Raw genomic sequence first — 27396 nt, forward strand, 5'->3', positions numbered from 1 at the left:
TCTAAACCAGATCTAAACCAGGACTAAGTGAAACTATTGACACATGAGCTTATTTTCATCCTCAAGAGTTAAAAGATCTAACTCGACTCTCAGATTTAAAGGTAATTTTGACGTCATCTGTCAATACTGAAATACATGTCTGTGGGTGAATGTTATGTCATGGTATTCTGACTCCCTTTTGAAAATAAAAGCTCAACTCTTCTTTTTGCTGACCAACTACAATGGAACTGCCAGTGTCACTCAGGTAAAACTACAGATAAAGGAATGTTCCAGTTAAACCAATAATATTGTTTTGCAAAAGTATTAATTATTAAAAATAATAAAGTAAAGAGTTTGATATGTTATCTTATCTTGAAGAAATGAGAGATGTGCTGGTCTCATCTATTCACTCACAGTGCAGTATGGCCAGTAGAGGATGCCACAGAGCTTCAGATTTTTATATCCATAGGTTTCGGGTTGATGGAAAAATTACCACCATTACCATAGAATATTCTGATTTGGAATTGCTAATTGCCATCTTTTGATTAGTCAAAAGTACTTAAAATGTTGTCTCCAACAGAAAGGTGAGACCATGACAGTGTTATTCATTTTGTAGCGTGATATTAACATAAATACTGTATACTAGATCTGTAGTTCCCAAAGTTATCACACCAAGTACCACCCATATTTGGTTTTCTGAGTACCACCAGATCTTAACCAGGTGTATAACTGTACTTTCCCAATGTTAGACTAGGGCTAAACAAGGTCTAACAATTGGCTACATCATTGCTACCATAGTTCTTAAGAAATTGCTTAAGGGAGGACCAAAATAATTGATAAAACTAACTCTAAACCAAGCAGACCTTGCATACCATCAGAAAGAGCTCATGTACCACAGTTTGAGAAACACTACATTAGAGGAACATTTTGAACACCTTTGGGCCACATGGTTTATAAAGAAAAAAACAAACAAAACACATTTCTTTATGGATATATATCTTTTATAACCAAATCAGTACATTTCTTTCCAGCTGGTGTATTCTTCACATACACATTTTAAACCCCCCAAAAAATCCTCCTTACACTAGTCAGACAGCAGTTACAAAGCGCTCAAAGCATAAACATTATCAAAGGGCCCACATGACACAATATTGTGATCTGTGTTATAATGCTATTTCCTCATCACAAACATACCTGAAGTTGTGTTTTGTTTCATTCACACATGTTTAACACACAAACTAGCTGAAAATTTAAAACAACACAAGGTGGAACAGAGAATTTTGAGCTCTGAAGATGTGGGCAGACTAATAATGAAAGATTACTTAAATACCAGGTATGTTTTTGGAGGTAACAGCATTCTAACATGGCTTAAAGCTCACAAGGGTCAATTTTGTGTAATATGGAACCTTTAATACACTATTACTATTGTTTAATGCAAGTAGCATCATTGCATAGTAGTTGCAAGGCTTTATCTTTATATTTTAGTGCAATTTATAATGAAAATAAAAACAAAAATACACGTTTAATGGACAAATGGATAACTATCCTGAGACAAGAGAAATTGAGTCAGTTTTCCTATTGGACATGTTAACTATGTGCCATTATAAGCTATCTATATACATTTTAAAACCCCATATATCTAGTCCTTCAAACCAGGAATTGTTTGAAGCCCATGAATAGAAAACCCTGAACTCCATAAACTGCTGCTAGTGGCTAATATAAAAAATACAATAAAAGTAAAACATTTAAACATAAAAGATTTAAAATTAAAATGAAAAAAATGGAAACAATGGTAAATGTAGTTAAACAGTTTCAGAAACTGGCAGAAGAATAGTGCAATAATATTATTATTATTTGGACTTTAGTTGGAAAAAAAATTACAATATTTTTTGGGTTATAGCCATGACATTTTGATGCAATGTGAATGGGAAACACTGTGTTGTTCTGGCTTACACAAATGCCCAGTCACAATTTACAGTTAATTTGTTACAATTGGCTATTTGCTTGGTTTTAAAGTACTAAACATTTGAATCAGCTCGTAGTAAATGTGACACTTGTGCTGCTACTACAAAAGTGCATTACAGTGTTCAGTTCTCCAGCCTCATTGGGAAAACACTTTGCTTTGGCATTTTCAATTATACCCAACTATTTTAATATCATTATACATACACATATTTAATCAGATTCAACATGACATTTTGCATTTCAGACTGCAGTAGACCTGGTATAAATGTGTAACCACATCACCATGGAAACAAGCAGGTGGCAGACCCTCTACCTGAAAAGTTACATAGTGCATCTTTAAATTGTTTTGACTGTGGACGGTATTGTTTCCTGTAGGACATAATGGATTCATTCTCTATTTTACATCAAAATTTTTGGTCATACAAAACATTTACAGCGGTCTTTTTGATATTTCTGACTTAATTTAAGTAATTATTGCATTTGTTTGTTGAGTAATTATTATTTTTTTGTTGTAATTCATTAATAGTGCATTTGTTGAACAGGCAGCATTTGTATTTTTAAAGCAGTCGAAAACTTGCTTGCACAGACAGCACATTAAGATGGACCTTAAAAATGTAACCAGTGTGAAACAGGAAGAGGAAGTGAGGTCACTGCTTGTGGGCGGGCTTTAGGAAGCGCGTGGACAGTTGGCGGGACATTCGGTGCTGCTGCTGAGCCATCTGACCATCACAGATAGAAGCATGTAACTTCTGTGGAGAGAGAGGGAGGGGGAAAGGCTTAAGACATTCATATGGGGTTTCAGTTAAAAGGATGCACAGTATCTCCATGGAGACAAGCAGGTTCAGACCCGCCACCAGAAATATTACATAGGGCACCTTTAAATAGACAGGATATTCTGTTGTTTGTAGAGGATAATCTGTTCCCTAATAAATCCATCTTTGCATTTTTATAGCTGCCATTTGACAGTTCATTTGATGTTGATAATGTGCACTTCCTCTATGGAGCTTTCTTTTGTTACAGGATCAGGAGTGACATAAACACAACATTTACAGAAACAGATGAAAGTCCCTCTGGTCTGTACCTGTGCCACTAGTGGGTCTTTGAGCTGGACAGTTCTTGCTGGGTCCTGGCCGTCCTTCTTTGGGAGCTTTATCTTCATTGGCTCCTGAACAAAAACAACAGTATAGTTGACACCCAGGTGGAGTTTGCATGTTCTCCCTGTGGCTGATATATACAGTCAATGGTCTATGTGGGTTTTCTCTTGCGTGACCAGCCAGTCCCTTCTACGTTCTGTTTTGTTAACGCATATGGTTTTGGCTGGCCAAGTCTGGATTTCTCCAGGTGGATCAGGTAGACCAGTTACCCCTCTGTATGTTTCCTCTTACCGAAGGATATAGAAAATTTCCCATCATGATTAGTTGTAGACTGTATTTAGTATGTGAGTCCTGTAGGGGGCAGTACCTTACAGTAGATCTTGAGGTCACTTCCTCTCACTTCTGGAAGTCTATAGAAGTTCTCATAGAGACATTCCCACTCTTTGTTAAAGTGATTGACAAAGTCCAGCTCCTTCACACACACCACACGCCTAAAATAGATATAAAAAAGAATATAACTTTAAGTCTTACTATGTGCGCACGCACGCGCACGCACGCACACACGCACACGCACACACACACACCCGCATCCACACACATCAGCAAATGTACAAATTCAATTGTGTAAAACTGAACAGGAAGAATAAATTTATTTATTTATTTTTATTTATTTATTTATTTGAAGGACAGTGTGCAGATGCAATAAAAAGGACAGGGACATTGCAACATGTTTGGACACAACAGAATATAATTTTCAACTGGACATAATGCTAGTTTTCTTATTACAGTGTGGCCTTTCTAGTTCTGATGTAGATCAAGATCATTTTAACCCTATTCAAGATTTTTTTTTTTTTAACAGTCCAAATGAAAACTGATAGAAAATATAAGATATGGTCTGATCTGTGGAGAGGAGGTAATCCTACTCACCTGCCCAAACATATACATAATACGTACGGAGATGTTACATTAGAGTCTATTTTTAGTTTATGTTTTAAGTCTATTTTTAAAATTATTTTAAGCTATTTATCTATTATCTTGTTTTATTGCATGTACCATTTTCCTTCTGTTCTTTAACTGTGTGGTGCAATACTGGAATTTCCCCACTGTGGGACTAATAAAGGCATATCTTATCTTATCTTATCTTATACATACTGCATATAGTACTGTATGTATATGTACGTATACATAACTGAATAGTGAGCGTAGACAGAGTATACACATATTTACCTGTTGGTGACGATGATGTTGGTCTTCCTGTGTCCGGGGTAAGGACTCAGGTCTCTGAACACTTCTCCCTCCAACTGTTTAATCTCAGAGCGCTGAAACACACAGCCTTTTCAACACTAAACTAAAACTAAACAACACAAAACTAAACTAAACAACAATATTTAATCCAGGATGAGTTTAGGTTGTGCTTAAAAATATGCATCAGTTTGTGCATAAAATCATTAGTACGTCCTTCAGGTGCTAATGAGAAAAGTTGTAGCATTAAATACCTGGATAATATACATTTTTACCACATACTATTAAATCCTTAGGAAATAACAGACTCATTTTGACATATGCAAAAATATGTCTATATGAATAGGGTGTAATAATAAATCATGTACATTTTTGTGTCTTTTACCATTTTTCCATCTCAGTCCATTTTAAATTTAAGATATGTGTGGGTGATTTTCAGGCTCCTCTTCACTTTTCAACATGTAAACTGTAAACTTTTATATATCATCAAATTGTCTCTTTTCTCCACAGAATGATTTTCAGTTAGTGCTCCCCTTTAAACCACCCAGATGTGAAGTGCTTTTGTGAGAGCAGAAAGGAAGAAAAGTGCAACAATTATAAGATTAGTGGTTTTATTATGAAAGAGTAGATTGTAGTAGATGTTACATTTGAGAAACACATTCATACAGACACACTGCCTACAACTGTATCCACTGCACTGTTTTTATTTGAAGAATTGAAACTTGTTGAATGTTCCACAATATAGCAGCATTAAACATTTCTATCTCTATGGAAACAAGCAGCTGATGACACCAGGCCAAGTTACAGATCAAATCTGTGGGGAGGTGACTTCTCTGGACTGGTAATAATGCATGTTTTACAGTTTTCATTAATTACTTTTTTTGTAGTAACACAGTTGTCTATACTGCATTTATTCAAGTTCAGTTGCTTGTTTAAGTGGCCCCATCTCTCCACAGGTCTGACCTATAACTTGGCCTGGCGACATTCTGTGTTGCTGTGTATTCACTTGCATCCATATGTCGTTTGAAAGGGACCATTTGGCAGTTCTGTTTAGCTCTATCAGATGAATTCTCATTTTAAAACCCTGTATTTACTTGTCGATTAGTTTATGTTAAAAGATGTAACAATGAGGGGATACAGTTAAAGGCGCTGGTACATTAATGAGGCCAGAGGTAAAGCTGACACATCAGGGCAGTAATGGTACACACTGTGATACTTACAGTCTTATACTTCATGTCTAAATCTTTTATTCATCAAAGACATTCAAATACTATGTGCATGCATATTTCATTGAAAATATATATTTTATTGTAGCAAGCCATTATAACTGGAACTTCTGCCTTACTATACAAACCATTTATGTACCATTAGACCCAGATGACAAGTATGAGCAGGTTATTAGCTTATTATTTATTCTATTTTATACAAATTATGCAGAAATATACCTCAGCAGGTAACATAATTGTTTACAAATATATTGCTACTCTCTACGAGTTAAAGGTAATATACTACACAAAATGGAGTCTTTAAGCCGTGTTATAACATTGTTACTGCATCAAAAACACACCTGGAGTTGTGTTTTGTTTCATTCACACATGTTTGAGTAACTCTTTATTATTAGTCTATCTACATCTCCAAAGCTCAAAATGCTTTGTTCTACCTTGTGATGTCATGAAGTGGTAGTTTTCAAATTAACAGTTACCTTTTACCTTTGGTTCAATAGAGATGGGCAATTCCAGGGCTGAAATTATCCAAATGATTCTAGTGAAGGTGTATGGAGTTTTAAAACACAATGGAGCACTTCCTGTATTACCACATGACATCACAAGATGGAACAGAGTGTTTTTTTGTTTGAGAAAAACTCAGCCTAAATATGCAGGGTTTGTGTGTTAAACATGTGAATGAAACAAAACACAACTCCAGGTCTGTTTGTGATGAGGATTATAACATAGATCAGAAAATAGAGTAATATAGTAATATATTTAAATGTTATAATTACTTGTAAAAATCAACTTTGGTCAAATAAACTGATATGAAATTAAAAAATCACTATAAAAATAAAATGCAGAGATGTTATTTTGTGGAAAAATAAAGTTTAAATGTAATTATATGTTTGAGGTATGAAAAGATTTGGACATACGTCAGTTAAGAGCCACCTGAATCTGCAGCTGTGCCAAAGTAGACAGAGCAAAAACAGGCAAAAGCACTGAGGCACAAGACTGTGGTTGCTGATGTGAGAGTTAAATGAAGAGAATACAAAATGAATAATATTTAAAATGTAAAAAATCTTGTGCTTTCATGAATTAAAGGCCCTGTACACAGTTTATTGTCCAAGAATCAGGAAGGGTGTATTAGCATTACCGTGACAGCAAAACTCTGCTCTGTTTTTTGAGAGTTGTGAAAAGTGTTCATAAACTCATCACTGTGAATAATTAGGATGCTCTAAATGCATAAGGTAAGTGAGGAATAACTTTGAACCACTGCAAACTGTTTACAAATATTTTTTATCTCAAATCTGTAACTACAATTTGTGTAGTTTTGTTTAGACAGAATAATGGAAATTCTGTCAAGTACAATTATAAAACATTTACAATTTAACATTTCTATTAAGGACAAGTTACACACCAGTAAGACCTGTTTTCACTACCAAGTTCTTTATCAAATTCTGAAGATTTTCACATTTTATATTTTAATATTATTTCACAAAATTAATATAATTCTTTTACTGTCTGAAACAAATCTACTTGTTACAGCTGATGGATTATTTATTTATTATTATTTATTTGAACTAAACAGTACTGGTCACCTCAAATATTTCTGGTTTGGCTGCTTTAAAATATATTACAAATGTAAATAAATTAAAATTTTAAAATGCCCAAATAATGGTACAAAAAAGATAGAAGTGAGAAGTGAAAGCGCAGCTGCAGTGTCTTGTGTGACCTCTAGGGGGCGTGCCTGAGTGTGCAGTGTCTCTGTTACATTAGGTTAAACACAGACAGAAACAAACAGTCTTTAATTAAGACAAAATCCATCTGATAAATGAAATCAGAGAAAGTTCACTCCTGATCAGGCTGCAGCAAGGAAAGAGAGAAAGGAGGGAGGGGGTTAGGAAAGGGTTAATGAGAGCTGTGCACATACTCTGTCCTGAAATATATTGTTATTTTAATAATTTTGTAAAATAAATAAATCAATAAAATAGATAAAACACCTCTCTATATATATACGACTGTACTGTCTCTACTACTTACCGCAACAACTTTTTTACTACTTGCTTTTAGTATGTTATTTCCTCATTTACATATTAACTAATATTTAGTTTTGAAGAAGGCAGCAGATGATTGGGAACTAACACTGGTAATAGTGAAGTGGGAAAAAAACAGACCCTCTTCATAATTCAAAAAGTAAAGTTAAAAGCCTTTGTTTCATCTGGATACATCATGATCCCTGGTGCTTTCTTTGACTAGAAGCTATTGTTTTTAGCCTTATTCAGTCTGATTCACTAGAGTCCAAATAAAGCATACTGTGTGTTTTGTTATAAAATAGAAGCCACTGTGTGTAAAGACACTATGATTGTTTTGTATGTATTTTAAAGTTAAGAAGTAAAATAAGAGTAAAATCTAATACCTGAACTGAATGTGTGATGAAAGGTACAAACCTGGAAGAGGTCATAACCTTTGGACTCAGAGAGGTCATAAGGTCGAATGATCCCATCTTCTCTGATCAGACGCACCGGGCGCAGTTTGGTCACCTCCTCCGTCGACTCTGCAGCTCTGAATGTAAACAAAAAACATATGACAGTTTAGATAGAAAATATAAGCCCACATTTCCCACAATGCATTAGTGCAAAACAAGGAACATCTAGCACAGGTTCAATAATCTGATTTCTGAATGTGGATGTTGATTTAAGCAGTTTTGACTCTTTTTATATTTATACACATTTATACAACTATGGCCTTTTATTGGTTCAGGACATTTCTAGCTAGTCATAATCAAAACCACCGCATGTAACCTTTTAGTCAAAAAATAGAAACATTGTTTTTTTTTTCCATTTCTAGTTGTGTTTATTGCCCTGGAAAACATAGAAAAAACGTGCGTTCTTACTCTGACCGGACTTGCATCTTCATAAACCTGACTCTTGTTACCATGGAAATGTTGTTCCTTTGGCTATAATCTTCCAGTATGACATAAAACCTATCTATCTTCATGAAGAATGTTTGTCTCGTTTGGCGAGGTGCTTGTCCTGTGTCCTCGTTATGTGTGTTTGTCATGTGCCAAGTAAAAAGTTACAGAGTGCACCTTTAAGGCTTTAGGTTCAGTGCTAGCTCAGTATCGTTGTGTCTCTGGGCAACACACTTGACAGGAATGTGGAGTGAGTAAATAGTTTGGTGATAGTTGGCTATTTTCACATTGGCGTTAGGATTGGATGGTATGTCACATTTCTTTTTTTGCCTGAATTAAAATTAGATTTTCTTTTAAAGGGCCCACATTATGCTATTTTCTGATCTATTTTATAATGTTGTTTCCTCATCACAAACATATATTGAGTTGTGTTTTGTTTCATTCACACATGTTTAACACACAAACTCTGCATATTTAGCCTGAGTTCTTCTCTCAAACAGAAAACGCTCTGTTCTACTTTGTGATGTCATGTAGAAATACAGGAAGTGCTCCACTGTGCTTTAAAACTCCACACACCTTCACTAGAATCATTTGGATAATTTTAACCCTGGAACTGCCAATCTCAACTGAACTAAAGGTAAAAGAAGATATTGACATCACAAGGTGGAACAGAGCATTTTGAGCATTGGAGATGTAGACAGACTAATATTAAAAGGTTACTCAAACACGTGTGAATGAAACAAAACACAACTCCATGTTTTTGAAGAGGAAACATTATAACTTTAACTTTAACTACAGTCAGGGAGCTCGCAGCTCAGTAAAATAAGAACATCAATAAGAAAATGAGACGTGCCATAGAAATCTAAGCTATTGTTATTATTTAAAGGTGCACTATGGAACTTTTCTGCCACTAGCTGCTTTGCCTGGAATGTTCCACAGTTAAACATTTAACTTATATATCTCCATGGAGACACCGAGGTAATGCTTCCATTTCACAATCAGATCTGTGGAGAAGCGAGTAGGCACACTGTAAGAATGCAGTATGCTCACTCGCACACTGCATTCTTACAGTGTGTTTAATGCAATACTGTGGAACATCCATCCACTAATCTCCTTAAATGAAGACATATATTGTGAAATTAAATAATTAAATTCACATAGATAGATGTTCCTTTTTTGCACTCTACAAGGCTGTTTGTTTTATTTTCTGGACACTTTCCAAGACTTTCCAAGTTTCTGCATTTCTGTGGCCTCATGCAGAGAATCAACATTTCACATTATTGTTCATTCAAGCTGCAGGTTTCTCTGGACACAATGCTATTCTCACCTTTCAGCTCTAGAGGGAGCATGGAACACAACAGCAGTTAAAGAGGGCAGTAGTGATGGTGTCACATGACTCGATGAAGAGGAGGGAGGAGGAGAAGGGGGAGAAAGGGGAGAAAGGGGAGAAAGGGGGATGGACGACATGACATTTGACAGATGTGATTGAAACCCATGCAGCATTTCAGACTGCCTCAAAACCAGTGCAGTGCAATCCACCTCAACTAAGTACACTGAGCTCCTTCACCTGTACATTAAAAAAGACGCTAGTAAAAAATTAATGTGAAACCAAGTCACTGATGCACAAGTCCACGCTCTCAGGCCCACAGTATAAACACTTACTGCTGCTGCTGTTTTTAAAAAACGCTTAGACTGATGAGAAATTGCACTACTGTACCAAGGACAGCTCCAACTAGGCTCTTGTTGACATTTCTTTGTTGACACTTCTTTGTGGACAACTCAAGAGTTGAATAACCCTGAAATCAGCCATACTCTGGGTTTTATGTTTCACAAAGCGGGTTTAAATAAACCCAACTCAGAGGGTAACTCCAGCCTGTTTCACAAAGAAGGTTTAGTTTAACTCTGCGCCTGTTGTTGTTTATGTTATAATTTCTAAAGAGAATTGTCCGATCAGAAAGCAGAATGAGCCTCATATGACTCTTTGAGTAGCCAGTTTCAATGCTAAAATTGGTCCAATTGGTTTAAACCTTAAAGGATTCTCTGATGTGAATGCTCACTACCGAGACTACAACAATTATGCAGACCTTTTGAATAATCTTATTTGTATCTTCACAATAAAACTGTATAAACTTATTAAATAATGTGCTGTGTGCATCTAAGATGGAAGCCTCCTCTATTTTACTGTTGTCATGGAGACTCCTCTTCTCTGGGCTCCATTGATAAAGTCTTGCATCCTCTGCTAAACTCAATGTTTATGTCATCTGTGTTTTCTAACCTGTTTCGTGAAACAGAAAACTCTGAGATTAACCTTGAGTTAACTCTTAAACCCAGGGTTTATTGAACCTCCTCTGAAGACATAATCCTCCTACAATGGAAGCATGGTCAGCTACCATCAGAGTGTTGATATCTACTGACCATGCATTGACGGTACATAAACTTCCAATGTGTTTTTGCCTTTTTTTACACTCTGGGACTTCACTTATTCCTACAACACAGGCTACAATGTATTTATTTAGTATGTCAAAGCAGTTTTACGGCTGGATTTGATTTCTAGCTCTGGAAAATCATCCAAGCAAGCCATGCGACTCAGTCTCACTGAATTCTATACATGAGACAGTTGGTCGATTCCTGAAGCATGACGAAAACCATTATACTCAAGTAAAGCTTAGAAGTTGCAGTCTCTAAAATTTAGAGACTAAATTTTCATTTAGAATCTAAATGAAAACAACTCCATATTTATATATATACATTTCTCCAAATGCTGCTTTAGACCAAGTACAGGACAAGACTGGAATTAGAACAGGCTTACAGTATCAGGTATGAGAGATGGTCAATGTTTTATACAAAGTATATTTCATTTATGACAAAATGCAGTACTTACCTTCAGTCTGTGCAACAACATTCACATGCACAAGCACAAATGAGCAGCCACGCCAAACTGAGCTCCTTCCTAACATTTTGGTTCATGTGCATAAGACAAGTTTTCAGGCTTTTCTAATTCTGACTTGGTTTGGTGGGACTGTACCTGTGCTAAATGTTTATCATAATTTTACATCAGTTAAGTGCCACTTTCTGTGACAAAGATGAAAAGAAAAGTACAAAAACACAGGAAGTAGTGCTGAGTTATAACCTATGACAACAACACAGACACATCCATCAAAAATGCAAGCAAGGATAATTTAACAAAATAAAAGTGGTGTCATTTATTTTTATTAGTCAAATCAGAGCAATTGTGTAGTTTATACAAATTCTGGCCTTTGTTAACATTATGGTGGCTAGGTAGCTTCCAACCAGGAAGTAAAATTATAAGCTTCACCAAAACTAAAAAAATAGAACAAACAAGGCAAGATTTTTTGTACAAGGCAAGATTTTTTGACTACTCATTTCACAACAGTGAAATGAGTAGTCAAATGTGTCAAATGCACTTTAAAATAATAATAATGATTCTATATTTGTCTTTTTAAACTCCTGCGATTGAAAAAATGAAGGAACACAGCTTGGGCGTGTTAAATGTCGAATACTCACACACCACAAAGACAAGAAAAAAATCCCAGGCAACATCACGAGACAGAAACAGAAGCAGAAAATTAGACAACACAACACAGCTACAGTTCTGGACATATGAACACATTTAATAGGTTGCGTTACTTTCAACAATTTTGTGTTAAAATTTTCCAAATCCACATTTTTAACCAAATCTCCAAACTGAAGTGTTCCATATAATAAACATGAGATTTTTCTTGTTAGTGGCTGCTACTAGTCTACAGTCAAGTCTCACTAATGAATACTATTATTACTTTCTGAAGTTAATTTGACACACAGGAGGTTTAAAGCCACAATATGTAACTTTCTAGAACAAAAATAGATAAAGTTTTGTTAATCGCTATGGCAATGGTCCTAATTTCTCATCATTCTGAAACCTACTGACTGAATTTAAAAAAAAACTGCTAAAAACTGACTATAACAAATTAACTTTTACTACAGAATTCTTCCTTCCTTCAAAACAAAGTATATGCAGGATTTCAAATAATAACATAACACATAACACACATAGAATATTGTTACTTTCTGATGCCAGTAAATCAATTTTAGTTTATTTCTTAATTTTTAATCACTATGACAGCCTTAATTTTGTGTCATTTTGAAACCCATGGAGATAAACAATAAAAATGACATGTCACTATAACAAGGGGAATGTCACTATAGAATCCTTCCCTCTTTCAAAGCAAAAAATAAATAAAAAATATATACACGATTTATAATGACCACACATGAACGCAACATATTAACACACAGTATAACACACAGATATATATTCACACACAGGGAGGAGTAGCATTACCTTTGGATGCCCTGGAACGTGCTGCTGGCCATGTCCACGATGCCTCCAGTGGGTCGGGCCACCACTCCCACCAGACCTTTACCAATTCCCTTAAAGAACCCAGCAGCGCCCTCCTTCTTCGCCCCTGAGGATCAACACATACATATTATCTCCACTGATGTAAAACAAATTCACTTTAATGAGTCCAAAAGTACTTTCTGTCGTGTGTAGAATGTATGCGGGTGCAATTAAAGTATTAGTATGTATCTTTTTTGGTGGAGGGTCCGTCGTCACCTGCTTATCTGGAGATGTATTAATGTTCCACACTATGGCATTGCACTTCTCCATTTTGCATTTCTTCAATTACAGGTGTTTTTATTGCTTGATAATATCTTGATAAAGCTGGATTTTTTTGAGTGGGTTTGCCTCCCCATGGATCTGTAACAGACCTGATAGTGTCACTTTCTGTTCTCCAAGTTTAATGCCATATTGTGGAACATTTCGCTGAATTGCACAAATGAAGGCTGCCTCTTTCTTCCAGGCTTATAATATGTTGTCCCACTACTTGATGTCATAATGTGCAACTTGAATAACTTTACATTTTGTAGCCTTGTTTACACCCTTTCTCTGAAACAATCAAGCGTGTTTAGGTGTTTCCCATGCATAACAATGTTACCTACCTTCCATGGGTTTCGTGACGATGCCAGTAACTCCTCCCACGACACCCTGAGGATAAACACAAATTGTATAGCTCATCAGTTATATTCCAGTAAAAAACAACATCCCCAGTTTATGTCTAACCTTGAGCAGTCCTTTTCCTCCTTTGGCTAAACTCTCTCCGAAGTCTTTGGGTGGTCGGTTCATCTCTTCTCTGCGTTTCTGTTGATATTCTTTGTCCATTGTGATCGCAGCCAGACCCTTCCCCACCGAGCCTGTGATCTTAGACACCATCCCTGCAGCGCCACCTGTGGGCAGACATGAGACATGGCAAGCTGATTAATGTTCAAGATCATTTCAGCATTAACATTATTCCCATCTTATTATGCACTATGCTTGTAAATACATGTATCTGACATTTTTGTTTAGAGATTTCTGTTAACCCTTTAGCCTGCAAAGAAAACTGCTACTTACCAACAGTGTGTCCCAGCAGACTGCGCACTCCAATCACAAAACCTTCAGCAAACTCCTCTGGACCTTGAACTGCTCCCTGTAACGTGATATCAACTTATTTTTATTTAAATATTCACTTCTGAAATGCAATTAGAGGCAGTTTGTCAGGTCGTCAGGAAAAAATGGGAAGGGGGCAGAGGAGTCTGTCCCAGGCCTCGGGATTGGAACAGGACTGAGCTCAAATTCCTGTCAACTGGTTGATGACCAGTCATGTACTTAGTTTTACCTGAAATGGCTCATAGAAGAAGGCCTCCACCCCCTCAGACAGACCCCGGATCAGTCCAAAAGGATTTCCCAAAACGTCCAGACCCAAAACCAGAACGTACATCTGCTTCAGGAACTGCAGCACAGGGAGACAGTTTTAATGCTTATGCTAATGTGATACTATAATGCTGCGTTCAGACTGCAGTGTCAGGGGCATCGGGTTTACATGCAAAGTCTACAGAGTTGAGGCTAGAGTTAAAAAATCACAACTTTTGGCGAAAGTCGCCACACATCAATGAGCCATAAGACTTTACAAATACCAGAAGGACTTCAGCCTGCTCAGATGTAGCAACCTAAATTGTACACAGTCGTACCCATTTTTCACACCCCAAGGTGATACGTCTCAGGTGTAGCTGAGTTGGGTGTTAATGTTACTAATGTTAGCTTTGAAAGAAACCCACCTGTTCAGTGTAGTGGCTGATGACCTCCCACATGAGTTTGTCTCTGCTGTAAAACTGATACTTCACCTCAAAATATGCCAATCTGAAAAACAGTTTACGATTATGGTCAGCAGCATAACTTCATGACCCAGAACAATATAAAGATAAGACAGGGAAATTTTAACAAAATATTTTTTGATGATATCAATTTTCTAAAAATATAATGATTGGTCAAATGAGTGTTAAAGAAAAATCCTTAAATATAAGAACCAGACTGAGACTGTTGCCAAGTGCTCTGTCAGTGTTTGGACTTTCATATACTAAAGGTCAGTTTTATATCAGCTTTTTGATATTTGACTTCTCTGGTTTATAGCTGGATTTGCCTTACTTGAATATGATGTCGTCCACGTCGGTGAGAGTGGCTCCTATACTTTTGAGCAACAGGTTTAACGATTGAACTGCAGCCACCTCCTGAGAGGGGTCATCTCCACTGGACCCAAGGGACAGGCTCAGGTGCAGCTGTGGAGCAGAGGAGAATAATAAATAATATGAATAAAAATAATAATTTCCAACTGCAATTTATTTGATATATACTTTCTGACAAATATCACAATTTTTGTTTTAAAGGACACATATTATGCATATTTTGTACTGTTAATGGTCTTCAAGCCTTCTGTTGAGAACCTCTGCTTTGGCAGCTCAATTTTTAGAGCTTATAATGGCTTTGGCTTTCCAGGACACGCTGGAGGGACTATGTCTCTCGGCTGGCCTGGGAACGGCTTGGGGTCCCACCAGAGGAGCTGGAGGACGTGTTCGGGGTGAGGGAAGTCTGGGAGTCCCTGCTTAGACTGCTGCCCCCGCGACCCGGCCCCGGATAAGCGGAAGAAAATGGATGGATGGATAATGGCTTTGTAAAGGACCACACGTTATTCCCAGCTTCAGCGCCCTCTACACTGGGATCTAGTGGTAACGCTCAATTTAGTGGCAGCAGAGCAAGTTACCATGAAAAACAAAACTATCTAATAAGATACATACCCCGTCATGTTAATATAAGCGTGCGGTTGTAATGAAAGTGATTTCATGGCAGAAATGTTTAAATGGGTCTGGACTTAAAAACAGCATTGAGACTTCTGGATCTCTACATGTGAAGTAACAATCCTCGGAAATTCAAATGGAGTTTTTTTTTTTCCTGAGGCTCAGAGGCAAAGAAACTCATAAATAGGATTCATCAAACAAGTGTGAATGAAACTAAATGCAACTCCAGGTATGTGTTTGATGAGGAAGCAATGTTATAATATGTTTAAAAGAGCTTTTAAAAAGTCAATAACATATTAATATATTTATTTATTTTATATTGAAGATTGAGCTGGTAGGACACAGGTACCTTGATGGGTGAAATGTGGAAGTGTTCAAAGAAGCTGAGTCCAGTGATGTCAGTGAGAGAAGCCTCCATGAGCTCAGGCTGCAGCATCTGAAGGTCCTTCTCTATCAACTTAGACTGGAACATAACAGACAAAGGTGTGTGTTTACAAGATGGAGAAACTACAAAAAAGACAATCTTAAAATGTTACAAATATTTGCCTGACCAGTCAAGACCACAAACTTTTAAAATACATAGATGTTCTGGTCTGTTCCTGTCCTCATTTTCAGATGAACATGATTGATAGGCGGATTCGTCAATCAGAGAAACACATGGTCTGTTTGTGTCTAAACAAACATGGTGGCTTACAAGATGAATGAAAAAAATAACACCGATTTCTGCAAAATCACCAATTGAAACACTGAACTTTCTAAATATGAGGGAAGTTATTTGTTTTGAAAGAATACGAGAATATTCTAGAACAAATGTCAACCACATAACTTGGGAGATACGTCTGATGCATCGTATCATTTTGTTCAAGATTCTCCTAAATAGAAAGAAATTAAGAGGTACTGACGCGTCAGGCAAACAAAATAAATAAATATAAAGACAGATCTCACTTTCTGTTTGTCAGCCTGAGGGTCTGCAGCAGGAGTGAACAGAGCCAAGATGGCAGAGAGGAAACCCTGGTCCATTTTCACTGCCATCTCCTGAACTAAGGCCATGAAATACCTGAGAAACAGAAATGGTAAGAACATAAAGGCATGAAATAAACATAGAACATGAGACACCAGCTCATTGTGTTAACTGCCTCACTCACTTGAACTGCATGACGTTGCTGTGCTGGTTAAATCTGGTGATTATTGACACATCGATAAAAGGCTTTGGTTCTGAGGAGAAGAAACGTCAATATTACAGTTTGAGTAGATTATATTATTTAAATATATTTACATGGGGCTGATGTAATGCGATAGTGTGTTAAATAGATTTCTACACTGCTACTAGCTTGGGCAGTGCAAAAGAGCTTTTAATTTGAGTGCGCTTGGGACAGTTTGAACAGCTGCATTCTGGCCCACGCAGCCCATAATGAAAGTTTAAGTGCTTGGAACTAGATAACATATTTATGAATGCACTGCAGAGCGGCCTGTTTGTATCCTGCTTCTGTCTGCACAGATGAGCCTTGGTTTGTGTTGCCGTAAGAGCTTTTTCTCCTCCACCACCAGTGTGTATAGTCCTCACAGTGTATTTATCAGCCACAGGTGAAAAAAAAGACCATTGTTCACATGTTACTGCCCCAGTCCCACAGAAGGCAGTAACATGTGAAAACACCTTAAATGACAAATCTGATACAGAAGTGTTTTCCTGCACAACCCATACTGTCTGTAAAAAACTGTGCACACATCCTGTGTAGCATCATTTAAACTCTTATTATTGTGTGTATTTTACCTGAATCTAGAGCGATAGACTTTGGTGGTGGCACAGGATGGAAGACAATGGGGAAGATGGCTCCAGGCAGCTGGTTGTCCACCTAAAATTAGTGTAGAAAACAATCGGCATTGTATAAACATTTTAAAGGTGCTCTATGGAATGTTCGGACAATTTACCTCCTGCTGTATGTGACAAGCATCAGTCACATACAGCCCCCTCTCAGTGTGTAATAGGAAACACATAGATTAAACCAACCTGTAGCCAGTGCAGCTGAGCGCGGAGGCTGCGCTGATGCTCAGACTTCTTAAACTCCACCTGGATCCCAGACAGGAAGTTCCTCCGAATCGGACAATTGACGGGCTGACGCATCATCATGTTTGTGCCACTCAAGTTCACCTGGAATTAGAGAATACATTGAACAACAGGCAAACTCTATAGGCAAGTCAAAATTTTTTCACTAATAAAATAATTTGTGCCAGTTTTTGTTTCATGTGGACAGGCCCAGTAACTACAGAGATTTTAACCATAAACCAGTCAAACATTTGCATAGTGTTTGCTCATGTTGTACTTTTTGAAATGTTGTGTTCATTTAAATTCTAAATGATTTCCACACACTTTGTTTTTGAAAAGTAAAATAAATTAAAATAGAATGACCCATTATTCATCTGAGAGTTATGGGCTCCTGTTAAGTGTTATGACATGAAACCATCCATCCAACAGTTGAGGTGCTCTGAATCCCTCTGTGCAGTGCTTACAGTGTGTATTATTTAAACAGCGTTGTGGTGCCGTACCTCCATATTTCCCTCCAGTTTGACCCAGCCCGTGTCACTCTTCCCACTGAGCTGACTCTGGTACGTCTTCTCCAGAAGGTTTATGTTCTTCTGACTGAACGGCTTCCACCGGTTCTTCGGCTTCATCTCCCAAACCACTCCAGAACTAAAAACAGAGACAGATGACATAAAACATAATAGTCCAAATGCAACACAATAAGCTTAGATGAAGTATGAGTTTGACTCAGAGTCTGGCAATCATAGAACCATAGTTACATTTTGTACATTTTTGTTTCTTGGCAGATCCCACCTCATGGATAAAAGCATCACTATGGAGCTCAACAGTGACCGCCCACCCCCTGGTTTCAAAAGTAGATTTACCCTTCATTTTTCCCATATATTGTTAAAAAAAAAGGAATATTAAAAATTTGAAAACTCAGGACTAATCAGCTATGTTGTAACTAATGACCACATAACCTATAATTAAATTTTTAATTTTATACATTTGTTTCTGAAACTTTATAAAATGCAAGTTCTTAAAATATTTAATTGAAGCTTGCATTGTAAATGTGTTTTTTGGACTTAACTGTGTTAAGGATATTAGTTAGCTGGTTAACCTCTGTGATGCCTCTAAACTATCAATAAATGAATTTAGGAAAATTGAATGAAAAATTTACTTCTGGAGCCAGAGCTGATTTGGAAGTGGGTGGAACTCTGGAGCTCCATAACATGACAGACAGATGTGGGTAGAGTAGCCAAATGCTGTAGGATGGTTACTTCAGAAAGACTACAATTATTTAGTTACTGTTAAAGACCTTCAACCAGAGGCTGAATAAAACATATTAACATGTTCTACCACCAGCTTGTTTCCATGGAGATATTTCTTTGCTAAAATGTTTCATAGTACATTAAACCTGTCTATCTCGATGGAGATGCAAGCCTGCTCACAATAAGAATACATGTTTTTCAACGTATTCTTAGCAATAACACAATTAAAAGCAAGATTGATTTGTTTAATTTTGACTGACGTTTAAATTTGCAGTTTACTCAGACTGTTACCTGGGAATTCCGATGTAGGCAATCTCCTGTCGACTGGAGTTGTTGACCAATGAGAGACCCAGGTTTTGGAGAGAAATCTTCACTTCCTGTTCAAACTGCTCTAGCTCCTCTGCCTGGCGAGCTTTGGTAACTACAGCCAGGTCCTCGGTGAAGAGCAGAACTCTCTGACGCCCGTCCAGAAAACTCACCCAGTGAATCTGAGTCAAGCTGTCGAATGAGAACTGGCCCACCTCATCCTACAGGAACAAAGTGGAAAGAAAGAAATGAAGTAAAACTCGATCACATGAATTAAAAAACAAAGGTTAGTCAGTATTTTTTATACTATTTTAATTATAATAAACTTTCTACTGTGCTACGGAGCCTATAACCGAGACATGTGCAACTAATCGAATTTCACATACTTGATGAGTGTGTCTGTGGGTGTGCGTTTAAAACTATTGGCTTTCTGTCATTGAGTTTCATGATGAAGTCTCCTGAAATGGCTTTCACTTCACAGCTGTGAGTTGTCAGAGTGAAAAAGTGCCAAAAGATGCTTCAATGAGAATTTACAGTGTAAATAATCATGGAAATAATAATCATGAAAATAATCATGGAAAAAAAAACAATCAAAAATGTGTCCAAGCGTGTTTTGACCCCTGGAGTATAATGTGAGAGATTAGCCATCACAATCTTAAATGAGCAATAGCTTGTAGAATCCCACAGACATGTTAACAAACAAAAAGGTTTAAAATTATGAATGCTGACTAAAATTTCTGCTGTTATTTCAAACATGTGAGCTTATACTTAAGTCCTGACCTTGAGCAGGTCCAGTTCTCCCCTGGTCTCCCCGTGTCTCCAGCTCAGAGTGCGAGTGATAGCCGGGTTGTCCCACACAAACCTCTGAGCCTCTCCAGGGTTCAGCTGGTGCTCCTCTCCCGAACCACTGGAACAAGAGGAAGAGAGTAGAAGAGGGAAATGCATTACAATGTCACATTACATAAGAAATAAATATACTAGGACTGCAACTAACGGTTACTTTATTAGCCGACTGATCACTAATATTATTTCTATTGTTCAGTGACACTTTTTGTATATATTTTTGAACAAATAAAGTTTTTTGCTTTTCGTTTTAGTTAATTTGTTCATTTCTTCGGCCATTTGACATAATCAAGAAGAAAAACTAAAAATAAATACATAATGCTTTGGTTATTCAACAGAATTAAAGGGTTTAGACTTAAGTTTTTCACTTACTTTGCTTAACCACATCTTTAAAAATGGCTGAAATGTGGTAACAGAAAGCTTCTATTTAAGATTTTTATTTAAACAAAAAAAGGATATTATTGATTTTTTTTAACACTCTGATTCCATAGAAGAAAGAAAGAATAAAAGAAAAGAAATAAAGAAATAGAAGAAGAAATAAAAGAAGAAAAGAAAGAGATAATAAAGTTGCAATAAGAACTGAAACACGTGCATGTGTTTTAGAGTCTGCATAGTCCAGAAAACAATTACAATTATTAAAATAAGGCTATAATTATTTTAAGAGTCGACTAGTCATGATTATTCTGATTATATAGTATTAATTGTTGCAGCACTAAATCAGACTTTATTGATAAATGGCTAGTACTTAAGGTAAACTTTAATGTCCCGTAGAAACACATCTCTATATTTGAACCACTTTGTTAAAAAATCTTGAGTAAAACTGAACATAGTTTTTGTTGCCTCTTTTGGCCCACCTCTGTCTGTAGCTGATGTGAGCCCTGGGTGTGTGGTTGATGATCAGAGCTGGAGCAGATCCTTCATAATAATCGCTGAAGCTGATCACTGTGGAGTGGTCTGCGATGGTGACCTCTACTATGGTCCCTCCACACTGGCACAGGGACAAGAACACAGAAGATATAAGGCCATGTATGTAAATGTACCATTATTCTTCCCACAGACTTGAAAAAAGTAATAAAACATGACAGAGATTAACCAGATACACTACCAGTCAAAGGTCTCATTAATAAACTTTTTTCCTTAATTTTTTCTACTTTCTACATATAATATTTCTACAGAAGATATCAAATATATGAAGCAAGATATATGCACTTATACAGCAAAGAAAAAAGGTGAAATTATATATATTTTTTATTTATTTTAAATTCAAAGGAGCCACCCTTTGCTTTATCGAAAAATATTTAATAGTTATTTAACTTTTTTCTTTACTACATAATTCCATATATCTTGCTTCATATATTTGATAGCTTCTGTATGTATATGAAATGTAGAAAGTAGTAAAAAAAAAAAAGGAAAAAAATGCATTATTAACCTCAAATAATGCAACATTAAATGAGAGGGAGTGTCCAAAGTTTGACTGGTCATGTATGTAATAATAATAATATACATACGTAGCTCTTTTTTTTATGAGGCTCTTATTTAGAATGTACTCACCATGTCCAGTTTGAGTAGAGTGCCACTGTCCTGTTTGTTGAAGAAAAACGGTCTGGAGGCTGAATCTGAGCCCACCACTCTCAGACAGAGCTGCCCTGAAGGCTTCTCCGGCCACAGAGGCACACACTGGAAAATGATGATAAGAAAAATGCAATGGTTATGGAACTGAACCTTGTTGTTTTGGGGATGTGCAAAATTTTAATATTAGGTCAATGATAAAAACACAATTATGTGTATAAAGTGACTGATGCTTACCTCAGCAGAGGCCATGTAGTGCCAGCGCACAGACTGGGGGCTGATGATCTCTCCCACCTCCAGCTCGTAGGACGTCTTATTGACCACAGTGAAAAAGGGACTCATGCTCACAATTCTGGTCAGGTTAAAACTGCTCATCTGGATTGCAACACCAACCTGAGAACACATGTGACATCTAGTATTATCCTACAAACAGACACGAATTCACAACCAGTCAAATGTTTGGACACACCCTCTCATTCAGTATTGTTGTTCTTTATGTTCACTACTACAAAAAGTTAAATAACTTTACTTTTTTTAAAAATATTTTATATTCAAAGCCCCAAAGTATCCACCCTTTGCTTTGTGGACAGGGCTGTAAACCCTTGGCCTTCTCTCAGTGAGCTTCATGATGAAGTCTCCTGAAATGGTTTTCACTTGCCTTGTCAGGGTCCAGAAATGAAAGAAAGATAAAAAGTCAGTGAAAAAGTGTGTCCAAACTTTTGACTGGTCATGTACAACCAATACACATAAACAAGCAATAAGTTAACTATGCACTATGTACCCTTCTGGTGGGTTTGTTAATCCAAATTTATACTGGCCAGCACTGTTCCCTCTAAGCTGCGCGCGTGCGCAATTGCGCACTGCTGACACGGGCTGTGTCCCAATTCGCCAAACTGGCCTTAGAATCACCATTCGAAGTGTGCATCGAAGGGCAGTTACATAATTTCCGGCGAGACAAGGGCTGTCCCATTTCAATGCACCCTGCTGAATGCACCCAACAAACCTGCCCTTCCCTTTCCACCGTTTCCATGGAGATCGGACGTAACCGAAGTGTGCATCCATGCACACTTCACGCACTTCAATATCCCATCATGCACCGCAACTACGCAAAAAAGAGAAGAAAATGGAGTCCGCTGCGCAATACACATTCAAATGTTCGTACTGGTTTACCTCATCTACAACAGTGTGACATGAAACTGTTAAATCTGAATAAAGATAAGTACAGGCCGTGTGTTTGATGATTAAAAAGGAGGGGAGTTACATGGAATAAAGGAATGTGCAGTTATTGCTAGACAATAAGACATTATTATCATGAGAAATTATTATTGCAATAAGAATAATGTAAGAATGTTCGTTTCTATTGTAAGACCAAGAGACTGAAACGTAAAGTCAGAAGGTTTAATGAGTTCCACACAGGTAACGTGAACAATGAAGCAACGGACTCTGAGGAAAGGACAGAAGAGAGTCCTGAGATGTGCACAAAATCTTCATGAGTTCCGGTACATTCCATAGGTCTGCGCCCATCTGGTGGAACGTGTCATTTACTTTCGTGTTAGTAAATCAAGACACTAGCTTGATGTAGCGCTGCACTGCTAGAAAATACCTTATAATGATCAGATGAAAAGAACTAGCACGGCCTAGAAGGGAAACAGTGCCCTCTACTGTATTAAAGTGGCGTAGCCACTGGTCAAAATACCGAACCATTAAACTGCAATATCCCACTATGTGTACAACTAATCAGTGTTCTCTGGTTTATAGACTATGAATGTCAAAATGATATTGTTACCTCTGTCTCTGTTATTACATTTTCACAAGGTGTATTTTGTTTAAGTTATGAAGTAGCTACAATTGAGTAAAAAAATCACCTCGAACGTTATATTTGCCACTTGATATTCAATCTTAACAGAAAGAAACGGCTGTGATGACGACATCTTGACTTTTCTTCTATTAAATAATAAATCATTAAAAATAACGTACGTAATGTACGTATCGTACGCTCGAAGACAGCGGTGGAAGTGTGGTCCATGGTGTAGACCTGTCCCACTTCAGCAAGATGGCGGCTACACTGAGGAGGGCAGATTCTCGACCGGAACCTTAAAACTACACTTTGAAGAGTACTTCGAAGGGACCCTTCAAAGGGTGCATTTGGCAAATTGGGACACGGCCACGGTCTCTGCGCACAGAAAATCTGTGCTGCGCACAAAAAAAATCAGACCGGAGTTGAAAATAAAATAAACACACAACAATTCATTCTGCGCTATTTTTCAATGTGAGTCAGTGAGTGTGACCGGGGACCAGCTGCTCCAGACAATTATGTGATTCACATACTTATTTGCGGAGCTTATCAACGTCATTGACAGGCGTCCTCATGGGCCGCTACCAGAGTTTTAGCCTTGGCCTCTGTGGCCTGAGGGGAACGGACCAACAGTCAGTCTCAGATGTGACCAATGTTTGGGGGAAAGTGACAGGAGGAGAAAAGGGAGGGTGGTTAACCAAATGTCCTGGGCTGCTTTCTGGGGAAGCTCGCTGCTCAAATGAAGGGATGGCCCCTCCTCTATAAGGAGCCAACCTATCCCGGTGGAGGACTATTTTTCTGCCTCTAGGGGGCACCTGGACTCTATACACCACCTCCCCCACCCGCTCCAACACCCGACATGGCCCATCCCAATGGCTATCAAGTTTAGGGCAGTGTCCTTTTTTCTTTTGGGTGTGTAGACCCAAACCAAGTCCTCAGCATGAGAGTCTTTGCCTTTACGTCTCACATCATAGTTCCTTTTTTGTCTCATACCTTTCTCCAGCTGGTCTCGGGCAAAAGCATGAGCAGACTCCAGTCGGTCTTGCAGCTTCCTGGCGTACTCGTCCCGGAGCGTCGTCTGCGTTACCTGGGGGCTGTCCATAGGGCAGCACCGCTGGAGTCCGAATCTCCCTGCCCAGCATTAACAAAGCAGGGGTACAGTTTGTGGAACTCTGGACTGCAGAGCGATAGGCCATCAAAACAAGGGGAATGTGCTTGTCCCAATCGCATTGGTGAGCAGCAGTGAGGATGGCTAGCTGCTGTTGCATAGTGCGATTAAAACGTTCCACTAACCCATCACTCTGGGGGTGCAATGGTGTGGTGTGTGTTTTTTACATGTTCAACCGGTCACACAGGGTGGCAAAAACCCGGGACTCAAAGTTCCTGCCCTGATCACTGTGAATGATGTCAGGCATACCAAACCGGCTGAACATCCCCTCTAAAAGTGCATCTGCTACTGTCTCCGCCTCCTGGTCCATCAAAGCATAGGCCTTGGGCCACTTAGTGAAATAGTCCATTGCACACATCACATACTTGTTTCACCGGTCTGACACCGGAAAAGGGCCCATAATGTCCACTGCTACCCTTTCCAAGGGTGCCCCTACTGCTTGCTGTTGAAGGGGGGCATGGGACTGGTCCAGGGATCCTTTGTAGGCAGCACATTCATCACAACGCCGGCAAAAGTCCTCAACATCACGGCGGTGCTGGCCCCAGTAATAATCCTGGCGAAGACGACGCAGTGTCTTAGTGGTTCCAAAATGACCAGAGCCAGCACCTCCATAGCACACCCCCAGCACTGCTTCTCTGAGGGCCTTGGGGACAACCACTTGCCATCTCTCTTCCCCAGTGGCAGGTTCCTTCCACGCCCGCTGCAGCACTCCATCCATGACGCGGAGTGCCCTGAATTTACTCCACAGGCCCTTAGTGGCCACTGACAGTCCCATAACATCTTCCCAGGTCGGTCTCTCACCACTAATCACCCACTGGCGCACAGGGTTCAAGTCCTTGTCCTTCTCCTGCTCGGAGGCCCAATCAGCCACACCCACAACCTCCACTGAGCAGCAAGTGGGTTCAGCTGCAGTCACCTCTCCTCTGAGCTCCTCCTCCCAGGCATCTCTCCGGTCACAGTAGCTGCAACCGGCCACTGCACATGGTCAGCGGGACAGGGCGTCAGCATTAGCGTGTTGGGTCCCAGGGCGGTGGACGATCTCGAAATGAAAGGACTGCAGCTCCTCCAGCCAACGTGCCACCTGGCCCTCCGGTTCCCTGAAAGACATTAGCCAGTGTAGAGCAGCATGGTCTGTCCTAATGGTGAATGGCACCCCACACAGGTAATATTTAAAGTGCCGGGCAGCTAACACAACAGCCAACAGTTCATGCCTTGTCACACAGTAGCGCCGCTCACTTTTATTGAACACACGGCTGAAGTATGCTACCACACACTCACCTTCAGGGATGATTTGCGACCGCACTGCTCCCACCCCGACGTTACTGGTGTCGGTATCCAGTGTGAAGGGCAATGTGGGGTCTGGGGGAATGAGGACAGGAGCATTAATGAGGGCCTGTTTGAGTTTGAAGAATGCGTCCTGACAGTCTGATGTCCATGTAAAGCGGTGATTGTTCTGGAGGAGGCGAAACAAGGGTGCTCCAATGCAGGAAAAACCCCTAACAAACCTCCTGTAGTAAGAGGCCAGTCCCAGGAAGCTCTTGAGCTGTTTTTGGTTGCCCGGCACTGGCCAGTCTTGGATAGCCTGGATCTTCTCCTGGAGTGTGCTGATGCCCTCACCGTTCACCTTGTGGCTGAGGAACTCGACCTCTAGCTGCATGAAGTGGCACTTATCTGGGTGCAGCTTCAATCCCGCAGCAGCAATCCTCCCCAGCACCAGCCGCAAGGAACTCAGGGCCGCCTGGAAGGTCTTCCCATGGACAAGGACGTCATCCAGATACACTAAGCACTCCTGATGAGGAACATTAGCAAGAATGCGATCCATAAGTCTCTTGAATGTCCCTGGGGCATTGCATAGCCCAAAACTAAGGACCTTGAACTGCCAATGCCCCCTGCCAGTGCTGAATGCAGTCTTTGGTCTCGATTCAGGGATGAGAGGGACCTGCCAATAGCCACTACGTAAATCCAATGAGGAGAATCACGATGATCCCGATACTAAATCCAAGGTCTCATCCACACGTGGAAGGGGATAGCAGTCCTTCCTTGTTACCTTGTTTAATGGCCTATATTCCACACAGAACCTCCATCTTGAGCTCTTTTTCCTTGGGACCATGACCACAGCTGATGACCATGGGCTATCAGAAGGTTCAATTATACCGGCCCCCAGCATGGCTTGGACCTCATTATCAGCAGCCTCCTGTCGCATCATGCTCAGGCGGCGGGGGCGAACTTTGATGGGTCGTGCATCCCCTGTGTCAATGTGGTGCTCAACCAGGACCTGCCACAATTCAGCCTGCTGCAGCTCATCTAACCCCCGGCAGTTTATCTCACAGATACCCCTGATGGCCTCTGCTCCGTCATCTAGTACATTCAGCTGCTGGTGGGAGGAGACTGAGACCTGCGGGTGCGATGGGTTGGACAAGGGTGGTGAAGATAGGTCGGGCTGGATAGTCTCAGAGAGCACAGAAATGCAACAGGTGGGTACAACTGGGGTAGCTTGGCTGTAGGGTGAAATAAGCTGAACAACCTGCCCGCCTGGGAGAACCAATATGCCCGCCCCTAGGTCCAATACACATCCAATAAACCTGAGGAGGTCAAGGCCCAGGACACACGGGTCTTTAACGTCAGCCACCCAGGCCTGGAAGGTCACAAATACACCCCCTATAGCGAAGACAAAAGTCCCCCGTCCTCTCATAGCAGCCGTTTGCCCAGTCACTGCCCAAGTCGGTTCTAAGATGGTCCCATCTGGAACAACGTCAGGTCTCACAAATGTAGCTGTAGATCCCGTATCAGCAAGGGCTGGGCAGGAAACATTTCCAACCAACACTGGAACATGGCATCGAAAGCCCACCTCTGTC

The 27396-nt window shown here is 39.3% G+C and overlaps 1 protein-coding gene across 1 annotated transcript in view; it reads right to left on the reverse strand.

The window, feature by feature from the left end:
- Window positions 1–965: 965 nt before the first annotated feature.
- The window catches only part of vps13c (vacuolar protein sorting 13 homolog C), an 81263-nt gene continuing 54832 nt past the window's right edge, over window positions 966–27396 (reverse strand). Inside the window, exons 63-85 of the mRNA XM_055232097.1 lie at window positions 21816–21971; window positions 21561–21686; window positions 20864–20997; window positions 19947–20073; window positions 19152–19387; window positions 18114–18258; window positions 17578–17718; window positions 17341–17422; window positions 16715–16784; window positions 16515–16626; window positions 15919–16032; window positions 14923–15053; window positions 14556–14637; window positions 14117–14230; window positions 13852–13927; window positions 13522–13685; window positions 13401–13446; window positions 12742–12865; window positions 7936–8050; window positions 4266–4357; window positions 3406–3529; window positions 3026–3109; window positions 966–2693 (exon numbers count right to left, since the gene is read on the reverse strand). Coding sequence (XP_055088072.1) covers window positions 2592–2693; window positions 3026–3109; window positions 3406–3529; window positions 4266–4357; window positions 7936–8050; window positions 12742–12865; window positions 13401–13446; window positions 13522–13685; window positions 13852–13927; window positions 14117–14230; window positions 14556–14637; window positions 14923–15053; window positions 15919–16032; window positions 16515–16626; window positions 16715–16784; window positions 17341–17422; window positions 17578–17718; window positions 18114–18258; window positions 19152–19387; window positions 19947–20073; window positions 20864–20997; window positions 21561–21686; window positions 21816–21971 — 2697 coding nt within the window. The 3' untranslated portion in view covers window positions 966–2591. The remainder of the gene's footprint in view (window positions 2694–3025; window positions 3110–3405; window positions 3530–4265; window positions 4358–7935; window positions 8051–12741; window positions 12866–13400; window positions 13447–13521; window positions 13686–13851; window positions 13928–14116; window positions 14231–14555; window positions 14638–14922; window positions 15054–15918; window positions 16033–16514; window positions 16627–16714; window positions 16785–17340; window positions 17423–17577; window positions 17719–18113; window positions 18259–19151; window positions 19388–19946; window positions 20074–20863; window positions 20998–21560; window positions 21687–21815; window positions 21972–27396) is intronic.

The sequence above is a fragment of the Periophthalmus magnuspinnatus genome, chromosome 3, assembly GCF_009829125.3.
Source record: "Periophthalmus magnuspinnatus isolate fPerMag1 chromosome 3, fPerMag1.2.pri, whole genome shotgun sequence".
Taxonomy (NCBI): domain Eukaryota; kingdom Metazoa; phylum Chordata; class Actinopteri; order Gobiiformes; family Gobiidae; genus Periophthalmus; species Periophthalmus magnuspinnatus.